The sequence below is a fragment of the Epinephelus fuscoguttatus genome, linkage group LG11 (genome assembly GCF_011397635.1).
Source record: "Epinephelus fuscoguttatus linkage group LG11, E.fuscoguttatus.final_Chr_v1".
Taxonomy (NCBI): domain Eukaryota; kingdom Metazoa; phylum Chordata; class Actinopteri; order Perciformes; family Serranidae; genus Epinephelus; species Epinephelus fuscoguttatus.
In genome coordinates, this window is record NC_064762.1 from 15,397,122 (window position 1) to 15,416,687 (window position 19,566).

At 43.3% G+C, this 19,566-nt stretch overlaps 1 protein-coding gene across 7 annotated transcripts in view; it reads right to left on the minus strand.

The window, feature by feature from the left end:
- The window catches only part of ppp1r13bb (protein phosphatase 1, regulatory subunit 13Bb), a 36,939-nt gene that overhangs the window by 1,915 nt on the left and 15,458 nt on the right, over window positions 1–19,566 (minus strand). Inside the window, exons 6-18 of one of the 7 annotated variants that reach the window (XM_049590856.1) lie at window positions 13,514–13,615; window positions 11,681–11,855; window positions 10,098–10,297; window positions 9,842–9,982; window positions 9,282–9,474; window positions 8,623–8,751; window positions 4,187–4,320; window positions 3,551–4,004; window positions 2,020–2,798; window positions 1,159–1,296; window positions 929–1,062; window positions 673–839; window positions 319–518 (exon numbers count right to left, since the gene is read on the minus strand). In XM_049590856.1, the coding sequence (XP_049446813.1) occupies window positions 319–518; window positions 673–839; window positions 929–1,062; window positions 1,159–1,296; window positions 2,020–2,798; window positions 3,551–4,004; window positions 4,187–4,320; window positions 8,623–8,751; window positions 9,282–9,474; window positions 9,842–9,982; window positions 10,098–10,297; window positions 11,681–11,855; window positions 13,514–13,615 (2,946 nt within the window). Of the gene's footprint in view, window positions 1–318; window positions 519–672; window positions 840–928; window positions 1,063–1,143; window positions 1,297–2,019; window positions 2,799–3,550; window positions 4,005–4,186; window positions 4,321–8,622; window positions 8,752–9,281; window positions 9,475–9,817; window positions 9,983–10,097; window positions 10,298–11,680; window positions 11,856–13,513; window positions 13,616–19,566 lie in introns of all 7 variants that reach the window. The other 6 variants (XM_049590851.1, XM_049590850.1, XM_049590849.1 and 3 more) reach the window with 6 other exon arrangements.

Sequence of the window (19,566 nt, forward strand, 5' to 3'; positions counted from 1 at the left end):
CAACAAATTGGTTAACCAATACCTCACAACATGTGGGACTATATTGTTAATTTAATACACTTTTCTTCCATGTGTGCTCGGCATAATTACAGTGTAAAGTTCTCTTCAGGATACACTAGACAAATACCTGAATGGCAAAAATCCTCCCAGATGCAGGTGATATTTGTAGGAGGTGCAAACAGTCGCCTGCTAACCATACTCACATGTCCGAATTGTTCTAGCCTTTACAACTCTATTAGCTACACGCCACGTCTTGTTTAAGTAGAAGCACACTTTCCCTGATGGACAAATGTGACATATAATGTATTTTGTTTTCACCCCCAGCAGGTTGCGGGGCACATAGCCCTCGTTGTCTTCCAGTCGCGCCCACCACCACTCTGTTTCACTGTCGTCCTGTCGTCGCAGGATGGTGATGGCGTCCCCCTCGCCGAACGCCAGCTCGTCTTGGTTCTGGGGTTTGTAATCCCACAGAGCGTACACTGTCCCCTTGTTCATTACGCCCAACTTCTCTTGAACACCTGCACCAGAGAGTCCAAAACAGACTGTCAGTATCACACCAAGATCTTTATCTTCGATGAAGTCAGGACTGACAGAGATCAGGGGATAAGAACAAAACTTTTATTTTGAAGCAAACACTTTTGTGCACACTGAACTGACTGGTGGGTTTCTCACCGTATAGAAACTGGGAGCACTGGATGTAACCCTCTTCCATTTCCTCGCATTTATCTGCAGCAGTCTCCACATCACTAATGGTGCTGGCAAAGATGGCGGCCCCTGACTCCACCAGCAACTTGCAGAGATGAACGCTGTTGCAGGACGCGGCACAGTGAAGTGGAGTCCTGTTCAGGCAAACAAACATAATTGTATATGGATGCAACAGGAAAATCAAACTGCAGTAAATTTCTTTCGAACATGTGCCGTCACTCACCATCCATCACTGTCGGCAGCGTTAACGTTCACACCGAAATCCAGCAGGAACTTGACTATGTGGTGATGTCCCGCACACACTGCATTGTGGAGGGGCGTGATGCCCTCGTCATTGGGAGTGCTGGGATTCTCCACCTGGAAGAAAAAGAAGCAGCCAGATGAAAATATGGGTCCTTATTCGACAGTCAGATACAAAGAGTTAAAAAGTATACTCACAGAGTTATTGCATACCTCATAGATGATCCTCTGGACGAGGTCAAACTCTCCCTCCAGTGAGGCATCCAGCAGGAGGGCCAGAGGGTTGAACTTCACCCTGAAGCCGTGACCAGTGCGCTCAGAGTTTGGCTTCTTTAGGTTTGTGCGCTTCTCCTGTAGAGATGCAGAGGGGAGTCATGAGTAACCTCTTTTGCTCTGTCCTCGGCTAAGGTTACCATCTTTCAGAGGCTGTAGCAGGCGGCGTTTTAAGAGAATCCTCTGGTATCAACCGTGTCACGCTTGTTGCTAAATGATGCCCTAAAGTTAGCTAACTTTTGGCGAAAAAACTGACATGGTCATTTTCACAGGGGTCCCTTGACCTTTAACCTCAAGCTATCTGAATGAAAATGGGTTCCATAAATACCCACGTGTCTCCCCTTTACAGACATGCCCACTTTATGCTAATTCCATGCAGTGAGGGGAAAAACCAGGCCACTTTTTTAAGACAGTACAAATGTGTTATTTTTGCCTACTGTATTTGCATATTCTGGCACACTGAGGTCCCTAAACAGTCTTGGAATTGCATAAATTGGGTATGACTGGAAAGATGAGACTCTTGTGGATTAAATGAGCCTAGTTTTATTCATGTGTGACCCAAAGTAGCCATTTCACTGTGGAGAGATCGTTTATTTAAAAATGGGCATCGATGTATATGAGACTTATTGTGATCTTTGGGATAATCACAGCCTTATGAAACTTTACAACCACAAACTAAAAAAGGGTTGCTAACTCCCCCTAAATATCCCCTGCCACCCCTAAAAGGACAAGAATGGCCCTATAGTTGGGAGGATGAAGTGGAAGAGGTTAAATGCAATGATAAATCAAGGTGTCTCTCACCAGGGGCTGTGAGGCCGCTGTGCCGGTCTCTTCTGGAGTGGTCACCTCTAGCACAGGGCTGGGCAACGACGCCTCAGAGCCTCCCACGTTGTTATTGTTGTCGTCCTCTGCTTCATCTGCTTCAGCGGGATCCAGCTCTGGTGGCGAGGGCAGTGGATCGTTGTCATTAGCGTCGGTAGATGGAGGTGGAGCCTCAGAGCCTGCCTCCTCTGCCCCTGGTGGTGGTGGTAGCGGCGTCTCAGAGGGGAGGTTCCCATTGTCTGTATCGGCCGCAGCGTCGCCTCCCAGATATGCAGGAGGATTGGTGGGCTGATAAAATGGTGTTCCATTTCCTGCACCGTTGCCGCCCCCTGATCCACTGACTCCATTCCCCTCAATGCCTCCTGCGAGAGTGTTGAATCTCTGGTAGAGCAGTTTCTGGATGTTGGGTCCGCTGGGGCCCTCTGGTTCTGTGATGGAGCTGCGCTTCTTGAGCGGTCTTGGAGCGTTGGCCAGCTTTTTCCGGAGCACTTCCAGATCGGCGTCACTTTGGTAGCGCAGCGGGGAGTGTACCATGGGTGTAAGCTTAGTAGGGCTGAGTGGTCGTGGGATATTCTCCACGCTGGGAGGAGGCGCTAAAGGCTCCGGGTGCTGGAAGAACTCATGATCATCAAACTCTCCGTCCAAAGTGTCCTCACCACCGGAGTGGCCTTGGAGCAATGGGAAGGCCCCTCCTGCCTGGACAAAAGGCAGAGGCGAGGGAGGTGTCGAGCTGGGCGGGAGAACAGGCTTCCCATATACTAGAGACAAACAGAGAGTGTCGTGTTAAATTGGAAGGCACTAACATCATCTTTATTTTAATTATTAATTCATCTGTAAGTCATTGATCACCCCAACAGTCAGCGGTCTAAAATGGCAAAGTTGAAATTGCCCATCACTATTTCCCAGATATACTATCTATGAGGCGAGCTAAAAACACGTTTTCTTGACACATGATGTAACAAGATGAATTACAAGTCAAAATTGTTGTCATTTCTCTTTTATTAACCACTACCCACAAAAAAATTAAATACATCCATCCCTACTATGCGTTATTATGTGTCCTATTGCGTGCTGTGATTGGTCAGCACTCATTACGTTGATGCACTGAGGTCAGAAGCAGTTAGGATTAGGGCAAAGCTGTCATGGTTAGGGCTAGTACTAGCCAATCTGGGATATTCTCTGATATTTAGGTGGGATATTTACATAAAAACCCATAAATGTGCTGCCAGAAAGTTGGGTGACTTAGTATAAAGCGCAACACAGTCTAAAGAGGAGGCAAGACGTGGCAGGTTAATGGAACAAGCACACGACCTTTATATAAAAAATTGGTGTTCAAGTCCTATGTCATTAGAAGGCAAGACCGAATCTAACAGGTGTCAGCCATACTAAAAGAGACACTGAATCCCAATACAGACCATAAGGCCTGACTAATGATTCAACATTTAAATATCAAACTACCCCATCACAAAAAACACACATGCTGGACCATGTCTTCAAACCCATCTCTTACCTGCTTTGAGAGCAGGCTTGAGTGGCTGGCTCTTTGGCGCTGCCTGCTGGAGGTACATGTGATAGATGGAGCTGGAGTTCACTGTAGGCGGGCCCTTTCGAGGCGACTGAGGCCGCGATCCTCTGTCTGGCATAAAAGGGCGTACTGCCACAGCTGGTGGGGGATCCAGTCGCTCGCTCAGCCCAGGAGGGAAAAGCGGTGCATTAGGCTGGAAGGTGGGACTTGGCGGCACCGAGATTCGCTGCTGGATCTGCTGGGAGGACGAGCCTGTGGACGGGGGGACGCGGGGCCACACAGGAGCTGGTGGGTTTGGAAGCGGGCGAGGTGGAGGAGGCGCATCCTTGCGCCGCTCCAAAGAGCTGGCCGAGGTTGCGGAGGTGAGGTGGGAGCCATAGGGAGGCGGCTGTGGCTTGGATATGGCTGGGGAGGACACGACCATTTTGGAGTCTAGCACCTGTGAAGAGGCATGAAAACATCCACCAATAAAAAAAATGTTAGAGAAATAGGATCTAAATCTTGAATTATATTTAATCTCTAGCACAATCTCAATCTTAAAACATGTTCCTTATAGATGTGACATCACATCAGGAGGTTAATAACTGCAAAACAACAGACAAGATTAGAAGGAGAACAAACCTTTTCTGCACTTGGAGCGATGGGGGAGCCTGAGGGAGGGCTCTTGCCCTGGGTATCAGTCCCTGAGTCTCGTCTCTCAGGAGGCTTTAGCGATGTGCTGGTCTTGCCTAAAGTAGGCCAACCAGTATCATTAGCTACGGCACAAACAGGACACAGTCAGTGAGTTGCAAACCAGAAAAAAAGACCAAACCCCATGACTGAAAAGTCTGAGAAGCATGAGCCTCTTTCTCGTCTCAGGGTAGTGACAACGCATGTCCACCAGAACCAGGTCTAAATGGTAACATGATTTTATATTTCATACTTTAAACATGTCAATTTGTGTGATAAACCACATGAAGTAGAATATTATTGAAGCTATTTCAAGAACATGAATGTGAACATTTTACACACGTATAAAACATATTTGTACCATTTTGACCCAGTAGTGGTGTTAAATGGAGGGTTCAGGATTTTCAAAAGCCAATCCTATTAACCAGACACCATTAAGAGACATTCAAAGAGTTTAATATGAATTCAGCATCTTTCACATGCAGGGTACAAAGTTCACTTGCCAATTGCTGGGAAAATATGCAAGTGGCTAGTGGATTTTGTCTATCACCAGCCAGTCTTGCACCCAGTACATGTATGAGCAAAGATAACCAAACTAAAAATCCCATATTCCTGCAAAAAGGCTCTATTATTCATACAACCCCAACTGTGACTCCTGTAGAAAAGATAATGGTCTCAAAGAGAAATGTCTTAATGCACCGTTTACTTAAAATGCTAATGATAAATAGCATTAAGATTCTGATAGTTCATGTCCATTACTGCTCTTGTAATAGACAGAAATCCTCCTTATGGTGACTGTTTTGGGAGGCACTTTAACTATTGTGGGACAGTTGCTTGTCTTTCTCTAATTTCGCACATCTGGCACACTGCAACATTTCTTAATCTCTTGTACAGAAGATTTGCATGATGTCCTACTTTCTTATTTGGGGGTTACTTTGGTATTTTTCAACCTGGACACTATTTTTTCATCTTAAAGTGACGAATGGGAGCAACATTTGTTTAAATTGGTCCGGTACTGAGTGAATGGGCTGTAGGCTGCAATGTAACAACAAATGTGCGTCCACTAAAAACAACAAATGTATGCCCATGAAAAGTGCTTGTTTTTGCCCCTGGCAGGCTCATATATTTGTTCTAAGTGTCTGTTAACAACATAGATATGATCCCTACTGAGACAGACCCTTTTGTATTGGGGGTAAGAGGAAAACGTAAGTGTTAAATTGAACCAGAAACAGCCACGAAATCTCTATCCCCAAATCAACCATTTAAATAAAAAAATAATTTTGCATGTATGGAGCCAGTGCATTTTCATGTCCAACTGGGTGAATCAAGGGTGGAATGACGAACCAAGACAGGTATTTTGTGAGTTTAATTTTGTTTCCGTCGAATTTGAGGTGTGCATTACGATGACAGAATTACGTTTTTATTTAAAGAGAGAGTTTAATTCAGAGTCTGGTGGCTTTGTTGATAGAGAGATAATCTAGTCAGACACTTAAAATAACAATCTGAGCCTGTCAGTTGCAAAAACACGCCCTTTTAGTGGACGCAAACTGCTGGTCCCTACATGCGCAGAGTGGTTACATTGCAGTCTGTTTCGCCGCTGCCGGCTGCAGTCCTCTTGCTCGATGTTCAACCAATTTCAAAAACAGTTGTTCCCATTAGTTACTTAGACACAATAACATGTGAAAATAGGGTCCAGGTTAAAAAACATACCAGAGTTACCTGTCAAAGTAAAACTGATCAAAAACACTAAATGTTTTAAGAGGGGCTATTGATCAATAGGACAAAAATCCTGAGCCTTCACTTGACAGCAATGATGGTAATGAGTGTATGTGCATTAGTACTTTGCTACTGTGTACTTGAATTTAGTGTTTTAATTTAGTTACATTTGGTATAACTAAATTGCAATTTAGTAGAAGATTCAGGGACTGTCAGTACCACTTGTCTCGATGACTAAACTGATTACTTTAAAAAAATATATATGTACAGGATAAAAAAGGATGCAGGGATAGGTTGAAAAGAAAGAGGATGGGAAAAGGAAGACACAACAAAACAACAGCGATAATTGTGGTACAGTTCCTTTGGAAATTGGTTGTATAATATGACAACCAACTCTTCATAGACCCAAAAAACCTCAAAAGCCAATTATGGCTATTCATATTTCCAATATGCGGTTTAGTACCTATGCTAACTTCAAATAAATAAACAACACAGTAGATCTACATTAGTGTGGGTGCTTTGGAAATCTGTTTGAAAAGCAGTTTCTCATCTTTTCTTCAATGTAGCATTGCCAAAGATTAAAGCTGGGGTAGGCAGAAATCTGGAAAAGGCATAAAATGGCAGACTCTGAAAATACACCCTCCTCCTGCAGCTCTCCCCTGTGCAGAGCCCCTGCCACCAGACGATGACGGCCATATGAACACACTTCATACAGTAACCCACTTTTTTTTTTCCCATATATTGATTCATTTAATATTATTTCATAACAGAATTGGGTGCAGCTCATTTGCTCAGCCCCTCCTTGTCCCTCTCTGTCTGTTCATCAGACCACAAATGAGAGAAGAATTAGCCAGCTAGCCACCCCACAATCTCTTCGTATCACTCCACATGGCTTTGGACTGCTTCCCTTGGAGGAGACCGGGCAGCAGTTCCAAGACAGAGCTTCGGTTGTCGGCTGTAGCAGCGTGAATTCAGCCAGCGGAAACCCCCAAGTGCCAGATGTTACAGCAGGCTGGTGACCAGAGGCAGCACCAGTCTAATCTGTGTAACAGCAGCAACAGAAAGTTTGCTGAGCTGGCAGGGAGTCGGGCTGTCCGGTTCCCCAGAGCTTGGGTTTGCCCTGGTTAGATCCAGGTTGCTGCGGCCGCTGACTGGGAGTCTGTCTTTAGACCTGCTTCCCACTCTCCTCCGAAAGAGGTGGTCTGTAGCAGTGGGGAGTGAGGCGGAGGATCCACTGTGATCCGAGGCTCTATCTAACGTTAGCTACACGAAGGTGAACTTCAAATGCAGCTGAGAGCCTTTGGCCCTGGTTGGAAGAAAGTTAAACTGATAGCAACATTTATCTTCATCTCTGAAACGCTTCGCCGATATTGACACGTGCTTCCTTTTATTGTCAGACTTTCTTTTAGACCCTCTTTTTGATAAGTCATTGTTGCATTTTTAGGTTGCCTTAGAGTGTAGGCAGTTGTTGTCAATGCTGGAACCTTCTGCAGGATTCTCCGCTATTGAATCAGGCTTTCACCGAAGGGACATGCACAAGCATCTGAATTTGTAAAACAGCCAGTAGGAACGTCTTCTCTCTGAAATGACACATGATTGGCCAAAGTCTCCTGTCACGGGCTAGATTTTGAAGCCTGAAAACAGCCAAGAGGATGAGAAGAAGTCTAGTTTCCTATACGACCTCTTGAATCGCAATATGCTCAAAGGTTGTTATGGGATTTTTGCCCAGTGACGCCAAAATAAAACCACCTACCCCAGCTTTAACACAGTTATATTAAGCAGTTCTACCAACACTAACCAGAGTCTAGAAGGAAACAGCTTGATGTGGGTCTTCACAGATTATCAGGAGTGACAGTTGTTAAGTGAATCCGATGACATTTTAACATGTACAAGCTGATTTCCTTGTGCATGTTAAGTGACAACTAAAAGTGATTCTCACAGCTCGGCTGTTGTGAGAACGTGGTGTGAAGGTTAAGGTTAGGCAGGCTGGGGATGTTATGAAATTAGAACAAAAATCTTGGACTGCTTCGCATATATAAATTCACAAGGCACTCGACTCATTGAACCTTCTCATTAGTGTACAAACACGCACGGGGATCAGCAGTGCTCTGTCACTGACACTTTCTCCACATGAGGTATGATTTCAGCTACGATTAGGACTGTCAAATCTGGAGATGGCAGAAAGTGTTTCAAGATGGCACCCCGCTTCTTTGACGTCATTAGCCAATCCACAGAGGAAACACTTCAGATGAAATGTCAACATGTGCTCTCTTCCAGTTCAGAGAAAAATCTGACTCAGTGCTGCACTGGCAGGAGAGCTTAATGATGCCAAACAAGGATGCTTACATCAGTCAGCCATTGTTCATGTTAACCAGACACAGATGCTCATTTTCTCCTCAGATTCCCCAGCTGTGCATGTAAGCTTTGATTCGCCTGGTTGAGGAAATAGGTTCCATTACTTTTAAATTTAATCTGTTTGGTGGAGCATGAAAACATAAGTTGGTGACCTAAGATGTGGCTCAAGGTGTTGGCCAATCAAACTGACTATATTTAAAAGATTAGGGTGTTGTTTGGAGTAAAAACTCCAGTGCATGCTGAGGATCCCATGCTACAGTCGAGAGAGAAGGTTCAGGAAGTGCCATCCCTCTGCTGATGCAGCGCTGTGCACTCACGGGACGTGCTGTCGGAGCCAGTGGAGGCTCCGGTGCCTGGGTGTGATTCTGGAAGGGACGGGGGTACCGGGTCCACAACGATGTCTAAATCTGACACTTTCCAAGGGCCGGGAGGCTTTCGCACACCGTCTGCCCCGGGAAGAGTCGCCCCCACCCCGCCCCCAGTGAAACAGAGACGTTACACAGACAGGACAGCACAGACACATGAGAGAGGAGGAGAGAAAAGGAAGGGAATCACAGTATACACAACACAGGAAGAGGAAGAGACGGAGGTTAGAGAGGAAGGAAAAAGGAAATCACAGGAATCAAGTCCAGGTGGAGAATTAACTGAGAAGTCAGGTAGGAAGGAAGCAGTAACAGTTGGAGCCCAGGAAGGAATTTCAATCACAATGTTTTCATGCAAGAGGTGTAGTTAACATGTGCCGTAAGACTTCTTTCTTTGGGGCCTCATGTGTCCAAGCTTCTCATCTGCTTTGTCTAACTGACCATGACCATGTTCCTGCTTTCTTCATGAGGAAAAAGATGAGAAATTCACTCAAATCTTCAACTAAAACTTCACCTAATATAAAGTATCACCTGGTATCCACCTACTACAGTGACTTGCATTTTGGGTGAAAAAATTCTGCACTGCGTTTATAATTCTATGAGTATTAACCAACCTGACTTGGTGGTGCGGGCCTGGTTGGCTTGGTTATTAACACCCAAAGTCTGAGGCTTCAGTGGATCAGGTGGTATGGTGTAGCCTTCCTGTCGGCCTGGTACAGGGACCTGGATGTATGGCCCCACAGCAGCAACACGGCCCAGAGTACCAGGAGCTGGCTGAGGAGAGGGAGGCCCGTTGGCTCTGTTCAGCTGTAAAAAGGAAAATGATTCACACCTTAAATGTACTGACAGGGGAAACAATCAACATGTAGAGGAGATAATAACAAGAAGAGTTCCCAAGTCACCAGAAGTTATTTCCTTATGCAAATAGTTTCCTCACTGCAGATGGTTCATGGAGCCCCAAAAGGGACATGAGCAAAAAACTTTTGTCCACAAGTTTCCACTTAAAAAGCTAATTACAATTTTGAATTTGACTTTATAATGAACATCTGGCGTGTCTGGACTGACTTCTTACTGGGACAGGAGATTTGTCAGAAGCATTTCAACAGAAACAGTCTTAATAAGGAGATAAGCTGAGCGCTCTTAGTCTTACAGGAAGGTTTTCTTTTTGACGTGCCTCAGCTTTTTTCTTGTAGAGGCGCTCCCGCAGCTCGCTGATGCGTTTGTCCATGAGCGTCACCTCCATGTTGCGTTTGTTGAGAAGCTCCTTCTGTTGCTGCAGCTTGCTGTTTTGCTCCTGGTTCAACTTGTTCCTAATCTGTGGTTGATAAATGCAGACACATTTACAAGTTCAGGTGCAGGCACGGAACAATCGATGCTGCCATCACTGCAGTCAGGGGTAAAGTAAACATGGTGGAACTACTTCTCAGTACCTGAAGCTCTTGGTAGAGTTTACGAAGCTCTAGGGCTGCAGCACCGGTTACTTGGCCACCCAGAGCGGTCTGTATGCCGTTGAGTTTTCCCCTCCGCAGGTCCTCCAGCTGCAGGCTGAGCTGCTCCACCCTCAACACTGCTGACTGTAACTCGGCCTGCTTCTCCTGGAACAGGCCGCTGACTTGCTCGATCTCTGCCGCTGAGAAATGAAGAAACAATATCACCTTATTTGTAACCCACATGCAGGGTGACTTCTTTAAAATTAGCAAATTAGTTCAGTCTTTATTTTCCTAATCTCTGAGAGCAATTAGGCCTTTTCACATCAGGGACGAAATTAAAAAACTAAATGAAAATACAGAATATTCGTTGATGATTTTTCATGTTTAAAAAGCTTCCGCACCAAGGCTGATAATAAATGTGCATTCCACCGAAAATGTAATGTTTATACTGTGACACAACCATCATTGTTTTTACTTCAATAAACTCACACTCAACTCTATACACTAGGGACAGACTCGTTATTCCAGGTGTGAAATAATGCGTAGAAAATTTAAAATGTGGTCACATTTCCTATGGGTGGCTTCATGTCATTCTAACGAGTGTAAATGCCGATCTTAATTGCACTAGTTTTAATCATTCATGACTGGACTGATCACACACCAAATTTGTTTATCATACATGTACGTATGTTTTTGAGATGCACGGCCTTCAACACAAGGTTTAATTGTCAGTTTATAATGGTCATCTTTTACTGCCAGGGCTTGTGGATTTCTCAAGAAAAGACAGTGAGCTCATACTCATCTTCCTCGGCTTGTTAAAGTAATGCTATTGCTTATCCTTTATGATCAGGTTTAAAGTATACATTTGACGACGACTATATAATGTCTGATACATGGCAAAATTTCGACAGCATAACATCGGATAATGAACGTGGAAATGACTCCCTTGACAACCAAGTATGTTAACCCATTTTGTCAGTTACTCGCCATCACAAACAAGTTCAGCTGCCCAGATGTCCTCTTTATATTCGTTGTCTTTATAATCTTTATTTTACTTATCACAGAGGACACTACTTTGTGCGATGAATATCCATATTGTTGCGTGATAGTATGAACAGAATTATGACAGTGAAGTCCAAGAAAATCTATTGATTACATGAGCAAAAGTCATTATTTTATCGGTCGGCTTAGCTTAATAGGCTTTGGAAATCTGAACAAGTTGAAACAGCTGCAGAGAAAAAACCCTGCACTGCAGAAAATTAAAGTTTCAGCTGTGGTGTGAGTAGACTCACAGAGAAATGGGGGAGAGACAAAAAGGGGTATGACACGCAACAAAAGTCCCAAAGCTGGAATCAACCCCAGGACGTTGCAGTTATATGGCATGTGCTGTAACCACTCAGCTAGCAAGGTTCCCCAAAAAAGGCCTTAACTCTTGATGTGAATATATTCAATGATTTGACACCAAGATAATAATGTCATCTCATACCCAAAATTGTAGTCATTTGTGGTGGCCTGGTCAGAAACATTTACAACAGCACAACTGTTTAAAAACAGAGTTAGTAAATTACTGAAAGTACACTTACACAGGTTGCCATTGATGACCTTGCTGTAGTCCACCTGCCCTCTCATCGCCCGAATCTTCTTGAGCTTCGCCTCCTGGCTCTCCACGCGCTCCTTCAGCCTCTGCAGCTTCTCACTCTCAGAAACGCTCTGCTGCTGACGCCGCTCCTGCTGCTTCAAGTAACGCAACCGTTGCTCCTACAGAGAACGAGACAGAGATGTTTTATAGGCAAACGAGTAACCACGAGGTAAGAAATGATGTCAAACTGCATCCTACAGTGAGATTGTCTCATCACTGAAACCAGCGAGAAGGCCCCACCCCAAAGCTTACAAGATATCTCAGTGGTAGACATACCCTGAAACTGGGTTAAATCTTTCTACTGTATGCACTAAATGAAATGCTGTGCTGTGTCAAGACTGTCTGAAGGCTGAAGAAAGGGTCAGATGACTTCATCTCTCCACCCAACTGAGAATTGCTCCAGTTAAGGTCCTAAAATAGGAAATGACAGGCCCAGGTTTCCAAATGACTGCAGGGCTTCATGTGGGCCTACTTTTCAGACACCACAACAAAGGCAATAAATAAGTCTATCTATCCGCGGGTCTACAGTGGGCTTCGTCTTGCATGACTGGTCTTGACTGATCAGCACACCACAAGCACGGCGGTCAGACTTAGTTAGTGCACTGAAGAAGCCCGGTAGACTGGTTGTGTGGAGGTTCTTATTCCCTTCCACTTCAAGATGAAATCTCCTTTTTATAATCAGTCTGAGGAACGGCAGTATCCTTAGTGTTTGGAATCATGCATCATTTACATGCTTGAGTAAACACTGCAATGTCTGTGCACGAGTTCCTGTATAAAGACTGAACTATGAATTCTGACAAACTGGACAATCCTAGCACAGTGACTCATGCTGCCTCCCATCTCATTTGTTGCATAACTGTTCGCCCCAGTTCCAGGTCATGATGGGACTCTTTGGATGAGAGCAGGGCTACAGGAGTCCATTTGCTCTCTAACAGAAAGGTTCGAGGCTGTGTACTGGACTTACTTGGCCTTGAACTAATGCCCAGTCTGTGTCTGTGTCTCAGACTGCATGACACAATATCTGACCTTCGCCGTACCTTTCCGACTGCCTGTGTATGTTACGCAAAATGTGAAAGATGCCGAGCTATGATAGGTCAGGCATTGGTGTACACTCTGCCCTGTCTCTCAGCTACGTTATTACTCTTTGTGGCAGTGAGCTCTGCCAGAACAAGCTGGACCTTCTGTACAAGGCAACATACATGGATGTGCGCTATCGGGGTGACCATAACCTAAGTGTTGAGGTGACCAAGAGGATATGAGAGGAAGAAGCAGCCATCCTCTGACAAAGAACACGGACTAAAAAAAAAAAGAAAGAGAAGAAGAGAAGGAAGGAGCCACCGCCGAATGTGAATTGCCGGAGCCACAGCCTAAATGAAAAAAAAAACTTTAGCAAGTTTATTAAATAGAAAAGCAGGCGCTGCCACAGTCACGCCAAGCGTTCCCTTTCCATTTCGGTCAAAGTCAAATAAAGATCTAACTTCAAAGATTAAAGTAAGCGCTCTACAGTTATTGAACGACATCGACAAATAACATTTCTTGTAAAATGCCTGGTATAATCTGTAGCACCAGTGTTGTCACGAGTTTATTCACTAATGGGAAATTGCCCTTGAGAACACAACATTTAGGTTTAAGTAATGGCCAATTTCCTGACACCACTTCCACATCATTCTGAGGCAGAGCTTCAGATTAAACAACTTAAACTGGAAAAGCAGGAAGATGCTGCAGCTTTTCAGAATACAATTCACAGTAAGATAAAAGAATAAAGACAGGACGCTACCTTTGCGACGAGCATCTGCTGCTGAGCCTCGATTTGCTGCTGCTGCCGCGTGGCCATCTCCTGCAGCTCTGACAGCGTGAGCTCCACACGCTGATTCCCCACCTACACAAAAACACACACACACACACACACACACACACACACACACACACAAGAATCGGTCAGCTGAAATCTGAGCAGGGTGGTCCTGGTGTTGACACCTGTTGATCATACATAAGGATTTTTACCCATTTCAAACGGTAAGGGTTGTTTTTTTTTTTTTTGGTGCTTCTCTTCTTTTAAACAACACTGGAAGTTTTTCATTCATGAGGAAAAAAATAATTTAAATGAAACTGATAAATAAAATAATTCTGGCAGTGAGCCAAAAACTGTTTCCTTGAAAATGTATGAAAACCCTTTCATCCATACACTAAACGTTGTTTGGTACAAAGCAGGAGATGACCCAAAATTATTATTTTTGCCCTGAGGGAGCTGCTATGAGCAGGATGACACACTACCAAGGATACGTGACTCTTCTTCCAGCCAAAACAACAACATTTAGTAGCTGTGAGTCAAAGCTAAAAAGGTGAACAGTTCAGTTTCAGTATCAGTAATACCTAAAACATTCACATGATTGTTTAGATAACTCAACCTTGAGATCCCATGCAGTGTCATGCATCTTTGTGTATCTTTGTCATTTATGATATAATAGCACTTGTAAGACAAGTAAAAAAGCCTAAAAGTTCAGAAAAATACATCAGGCATCAAAAGTTACACAAGTTAAAAACATTACATAAGAACAAAAAAAAAAAACATGTTATGCAAAAAGCCACTTGCAGAAATGTTTTTAAAAGATGATTTCAGCAGCCAGAGGCTCAAACAGCAGGAGACTCAACAGCAGTGAGAACCGGGCTCCTCTTCCTCCACAACAAGGCTCCAAATATCATTATGATGGGACATTAGTAGTGACGAGGCTCAGTTAGTGAGCAGCGGACTCACAGCTCTGAGGGCAATGTGTCCCTGTATCACAATGATGCAGTGCAAAAAAAATACTGCGGTTACTATCACTACTTTACAGTTTTGTTAGAAGTCGGAATCATGTTTAATAACTGGGGCTTCAATTAATGATTATTTCCTTGATCAATCAATTAACCATTTGGTCTAAAAATGCCAGAAATTGTAAAAACAAAACAAAACTCTCCTTTCTAGTCTCTATCACACTGTCAGACTCATGATGGACGGTAAAAAAACAACTTCAAAAAGAAAAAAGATCAAGATCGATGCAGCACAAACTGAGATAGTCGTTTTTTTCTCCACGCATTCTTCTTCCTTTTCAAATCCTGATGCCTACATTACCCACAATGCAACTTAGTAGCAGACAGTTCATTCTTGAGATCTAGGTGTTGTGCTCGTAGACCAATGCAGACCAAGCTGTAGAAGTAACAATAAAATTGGCTTTACTAGAAATGTAAAAAAAACTGGTTCACCTCCTTTAATATATTCATTGACGTCCTCCTCTCGAGACAGAAATCAGCACCCATGTGTTGTTGGAGAGCTCAGAGAATACAGTCAGACTGGCAATCACATCTGAATCTGTTTTTCCTGAAACTATCATTCTACCGACCTCTGAATTTCCTAAAAGCAGCTGCTAACGTCAACACACTGGCAGACTGCTCTTCTATAAAACAGCATACTGAGTGAGCAGTGAACACAGTCCTCTAAACTACAAGCGGGACTGAAATGCTGAACTGCTCCTAGACTTTGCCTTTAGGAAGTGTGTTCAAAGAGGGAGGGGACGACGCAGGAAATGTCATGGTGAGAAATGTAGAGTACTGGTTCGAGTAGAGCGATCTTTTATAATGCGCAGAGATTAGTATGAGGCACGGAAAGGATGGCGACATGAAAAATAGATACTATGATAAAGTCCAGGTGAAATAAACATGACACGCAAAAGATAAAACTTCTGTACATGCAGCTCTTGGTCAATTAGAAGAGGCAGACGTTTCTGTGACTCATCTTGTCTGAATAAAACATGTTTCTTTTTGAGAATAATTTCAGCATACACGCCATGCATCACCTCATCTCTTAACAGACACTCGGCACGGACACTGCATTTGCAGCTTTGCCCATGTGGCTCACACACTCTTTTCCTACCTGGCATTTGTTCAGGCGTTTAGATTTAAGAGTGTCTAGTAAGACTCAAAGTGGGGGAGGGACGAGGTGACTCAACCGAGGCCGAGATGGGGAGAGTGGGGGAAGCCACTGGCACACACATACAGCCACGCTCAGATGCACTCAGGCAACAACCGCATCAGTGACAATTCACCCGAGGGGGAAACAGACACACACGCCCTCAGACAGTGATGAAGAGGGAGTTGGAGAAACACCCAAACTGAGCAGACTGCGAAGGAAGAGAGAGCAGCCACGGCCTCGCTTATGGGAGACTACATCACTCGCTCCAACAACTGTGCAGATTTGTACATATCTGAAATGGAGCGCGATCCATAATAGAGTGGTGCAGGAGTGAGTGCTAAAACCCAGACATGACTTTTAGCACTCCAAGTTTCCTCGTCTCAAAGTCAAATAGTTTTTAGCTATGGTCTGCGGTTAACACAAGCTTAAGAGACTTTCATGTTTTGTTCAACGACATAAAATACGTCAGCAAATATCCCACTCATGAATTTTGTAGCTTTTATGAGTCTTAAAAACGACGGCTGCTAAATAATACATTTTAATAACAATAAACTTTATTTATATAGCACCTTTCATACGAGAAATGCAGCACAAAGTGGTTTACAATAAGGCCAGTATAAGCACTGAGTGCATCGCTTATAAACAGAATGAACATAAAAGAGAACTGATTCACAAAATCATAGAATTGTAAAACTATAAATTATAAAATCAAGTAAGATTTTAAGAGAGTTGCAGCAGCATGAAGCATAAAAAGAGTTTCAGACCTGTATCAGGAAGTCAAAGCTAGCTAAAGGCTAATGTGAACAGATTAGTTTCTAGCTTTCTTTTAAAAAATATTTAGCGAGCTAGCTTCCCTAGTATCTATGAGTAGTGTGTTCTATAGCTTTGAGGCGTGATTGACATATGCTGCATGCCTGATCTTCTTCCAGCTGTTACTGGGAACCTCCACTCCAAACCTCCAAACCAGCAGCAGATGATCGCAGTGTTCTTGGAGGCAAATAGTTAACAAGGGAGTCTGCAATGTAGCTTTGTGTACAAGGAAGAGGAGCTTAAAATCAAATGTAAATCTAACAGGAAGTCAGTGCAGAGCAGCTCAGACTGTCCTGATGCGCTTTCTCCTCTTGATTCTGGTTAATAGCTGAGCTGCAGAGCTTTGAATGAGCTGAAGTCTCTCAGTGATGTTTTTTGGGCAGCCAGTAAAAACTGAATTATGGTAGTCATGGCTGCTTGAAATGAAGGCGTGAATCAATTTCTCTGCATCTTCTTCATTTAGAAATAGTTGTAAATGAGACTACAGAAAGCCATTACACTGAACACGGCTTTACTGTCTCGTTGTGGTGGCAACGTTAAGACATGCAACCATAGCGTAGCTCGTTTATAGCCTAACGCTAGCTTTACACTTCTGGTGATTGCATTTACGCCCATAGAAGAATCATAAAAGTGGAGTTCATTTGTGAAGATTATCTTGCTAAATAAATGTGTAAGTATCAGAAAACAAATGTGCACAGGGAAAGCACCTAGGGTTGAAGCCACCCTCATCATATGGCTTAATAATGTCATGCCCGGTCACGTAATTAAACAACTGTACTTTGAAACAGTCACAAAAATCCAGTAAATAGTGAAGCTGTCGGCTTCATTACTTTACATTAATGTAATAAATACACAAATTTAATTTAGATGGTAATCTACATAAGAAATAAAGAAAAATAATAATTATCCGCTTACAGTGACCAATTTGACCTGGACAGATGTGATCACCATTACTGTATTAGATTAATTCAGTTGAATTCAATTTAATTTATATAGCTCAATATCACATATAGCAGTTTGCCCCAGAGGACTTTAGAACACATGACAACTTGCAACCAACAGTTATTTTCATTATAGATTTTTGTTTTTAAATTAAAGGCAGAGTGTGTAGGATTTAGTGGCATCTAGTGGTGAGGTTGCAGATTACAACCAACTGAAACTCCTGTGTGCCGAGCTTGTAGAAGTATCATGATCGATACAAAAAATGTGAACAACCCTATCTAAAGCCAGTTTTTGATTTGTCTACCGTAAAAACAACCTGTTGAACTTTTTGGAAGAGGACCTGCTCTGTATGTAGATATAAATGGCTCAATCTAAGGGTAACAAAAACACAACGATCCTTAGTTTCAAGTGATTCTACACTTATGAAAACATATTTATTAAAATAATACATCATTTCTACCAATAAATCATACAAACTGTACTTTCAATTAAGTGATGTAAGTTGAAATGAATAAAAAATAAAAATTCTAGGCCCATAGTAATGTCTCCTAAGTGCTTAGATATTGAGTCAACTGTCATAAATGGTAAAGCAAAGCAGCCAATCCTCACATTTGGGAAGCTGGATCAAGAGAATATCTGGTATTTCTGCTTGAAAAATCACCAGATGATGTGATTGATTATCAAATTAGCCGCAGACTCTTTTTTTTTTTTTGGTTGATTAATTATTCCAGATCTTGGCAAACAAAATAAGATGTTTCAAAACTGCCGATAAGCCGTCATCATCAATTATGGACACTAACATTGTGAGATTAAGAGATATTGAAAATGTGTGCAAGGGTTGTAGCGTTCCCTTGAGGCACCTCTGCTCTTTACGAGACAGCTTCTCTCTCAGAGGATGATCAGCTCTGCACGGCGGAGAGAAAGCCCCGGGGTTTGAGCAGCAGCCCGTGGAAAAGCCAAAGCAATGATCCTCTTAGGGCCCGTTATATCATCCAGCGGGCTGACTGATATAATCCTCTAAATCAGATATTAGGAAGAAACTCGGACACAACTGAGCTGCGGCACTCGGGAGGTTAAGCAGAGCCGGCCACGCAACTCATAATGTTGCATGAATAGTGATGATGCCGTAGATGTTTTACTTGTTATGCTACGGTGTGGGTTTTATAGGTTAGTAGCACGATACTGGCAGTGCTGAAACAGAAACTGCTGCTTGGAAAGTTGATTAAATTCTACATCCATAAAAATATAATACCCCATGTTACTTCCTCAGAACAGACAGAGACAAAAGTTCTGGTTTTCAGGATAATGACAGGAATGGCTTCTGGGTGCTCTTGTGCCACAATATTTTTTAAAAACAAAAACAACATCCCCTCCATCTCCGGCTGCACTGGATTCTTCCCTCCACCCTTAAGGTTGAATTAGTTACGATTCCTTGACCGCAACACTTTCCTTTTTATTGAAATCTGGGACAGATGGTCGGAGAGAGAAAGGATGCCACGCCAGAGGCTGCTCTTATCAGAGTCATTCACATCTCCGAGCACACGCATCCTTAAGCTACAGCTCAGCGTGCACAACAATGGCTTCATCTGACGGGGAAATACTGGCGGTGTGTGGAAATGGAGCAGTTCTGTAACACAGAGGTCTGTGATGTTACTCACAAACACCGACTTAATATCAGAATAACATATCCACAGATACTGATACTTCTGCCTCATACTGACTGGAGTTATGTCACACTGTGCTGCCACACCGTTAATGTACAACCTGACAGCATCCTGAATCTGAGCCAGTCTTGCAGGTGTAAATAAATTAAATCAGCTGAGCTCACTGGGAGAATGATGACCCTTGCTAACACCTGCTTTTCACTTAAGAGAGAACCTACCACTCTGTTTATGAAGCATTTTTTTCAACTTTGCCTAACATATGAAGTGCTGTGGGGACAGAAGAAACCATTGCTGTGACTTCTGGCGGTCTGACGTTTTTGGCGTCACCACAACTGAACCCGTGAAAGAGAGACAGCTAATGCTAGCTAGACCTCCTCGTTTCTACGATGCGTGAAGAATACAATGTGCAACACTAATCAGCTGTTATAATAACACTAGAGAATGTACCAATTGATCGGCTAGTGA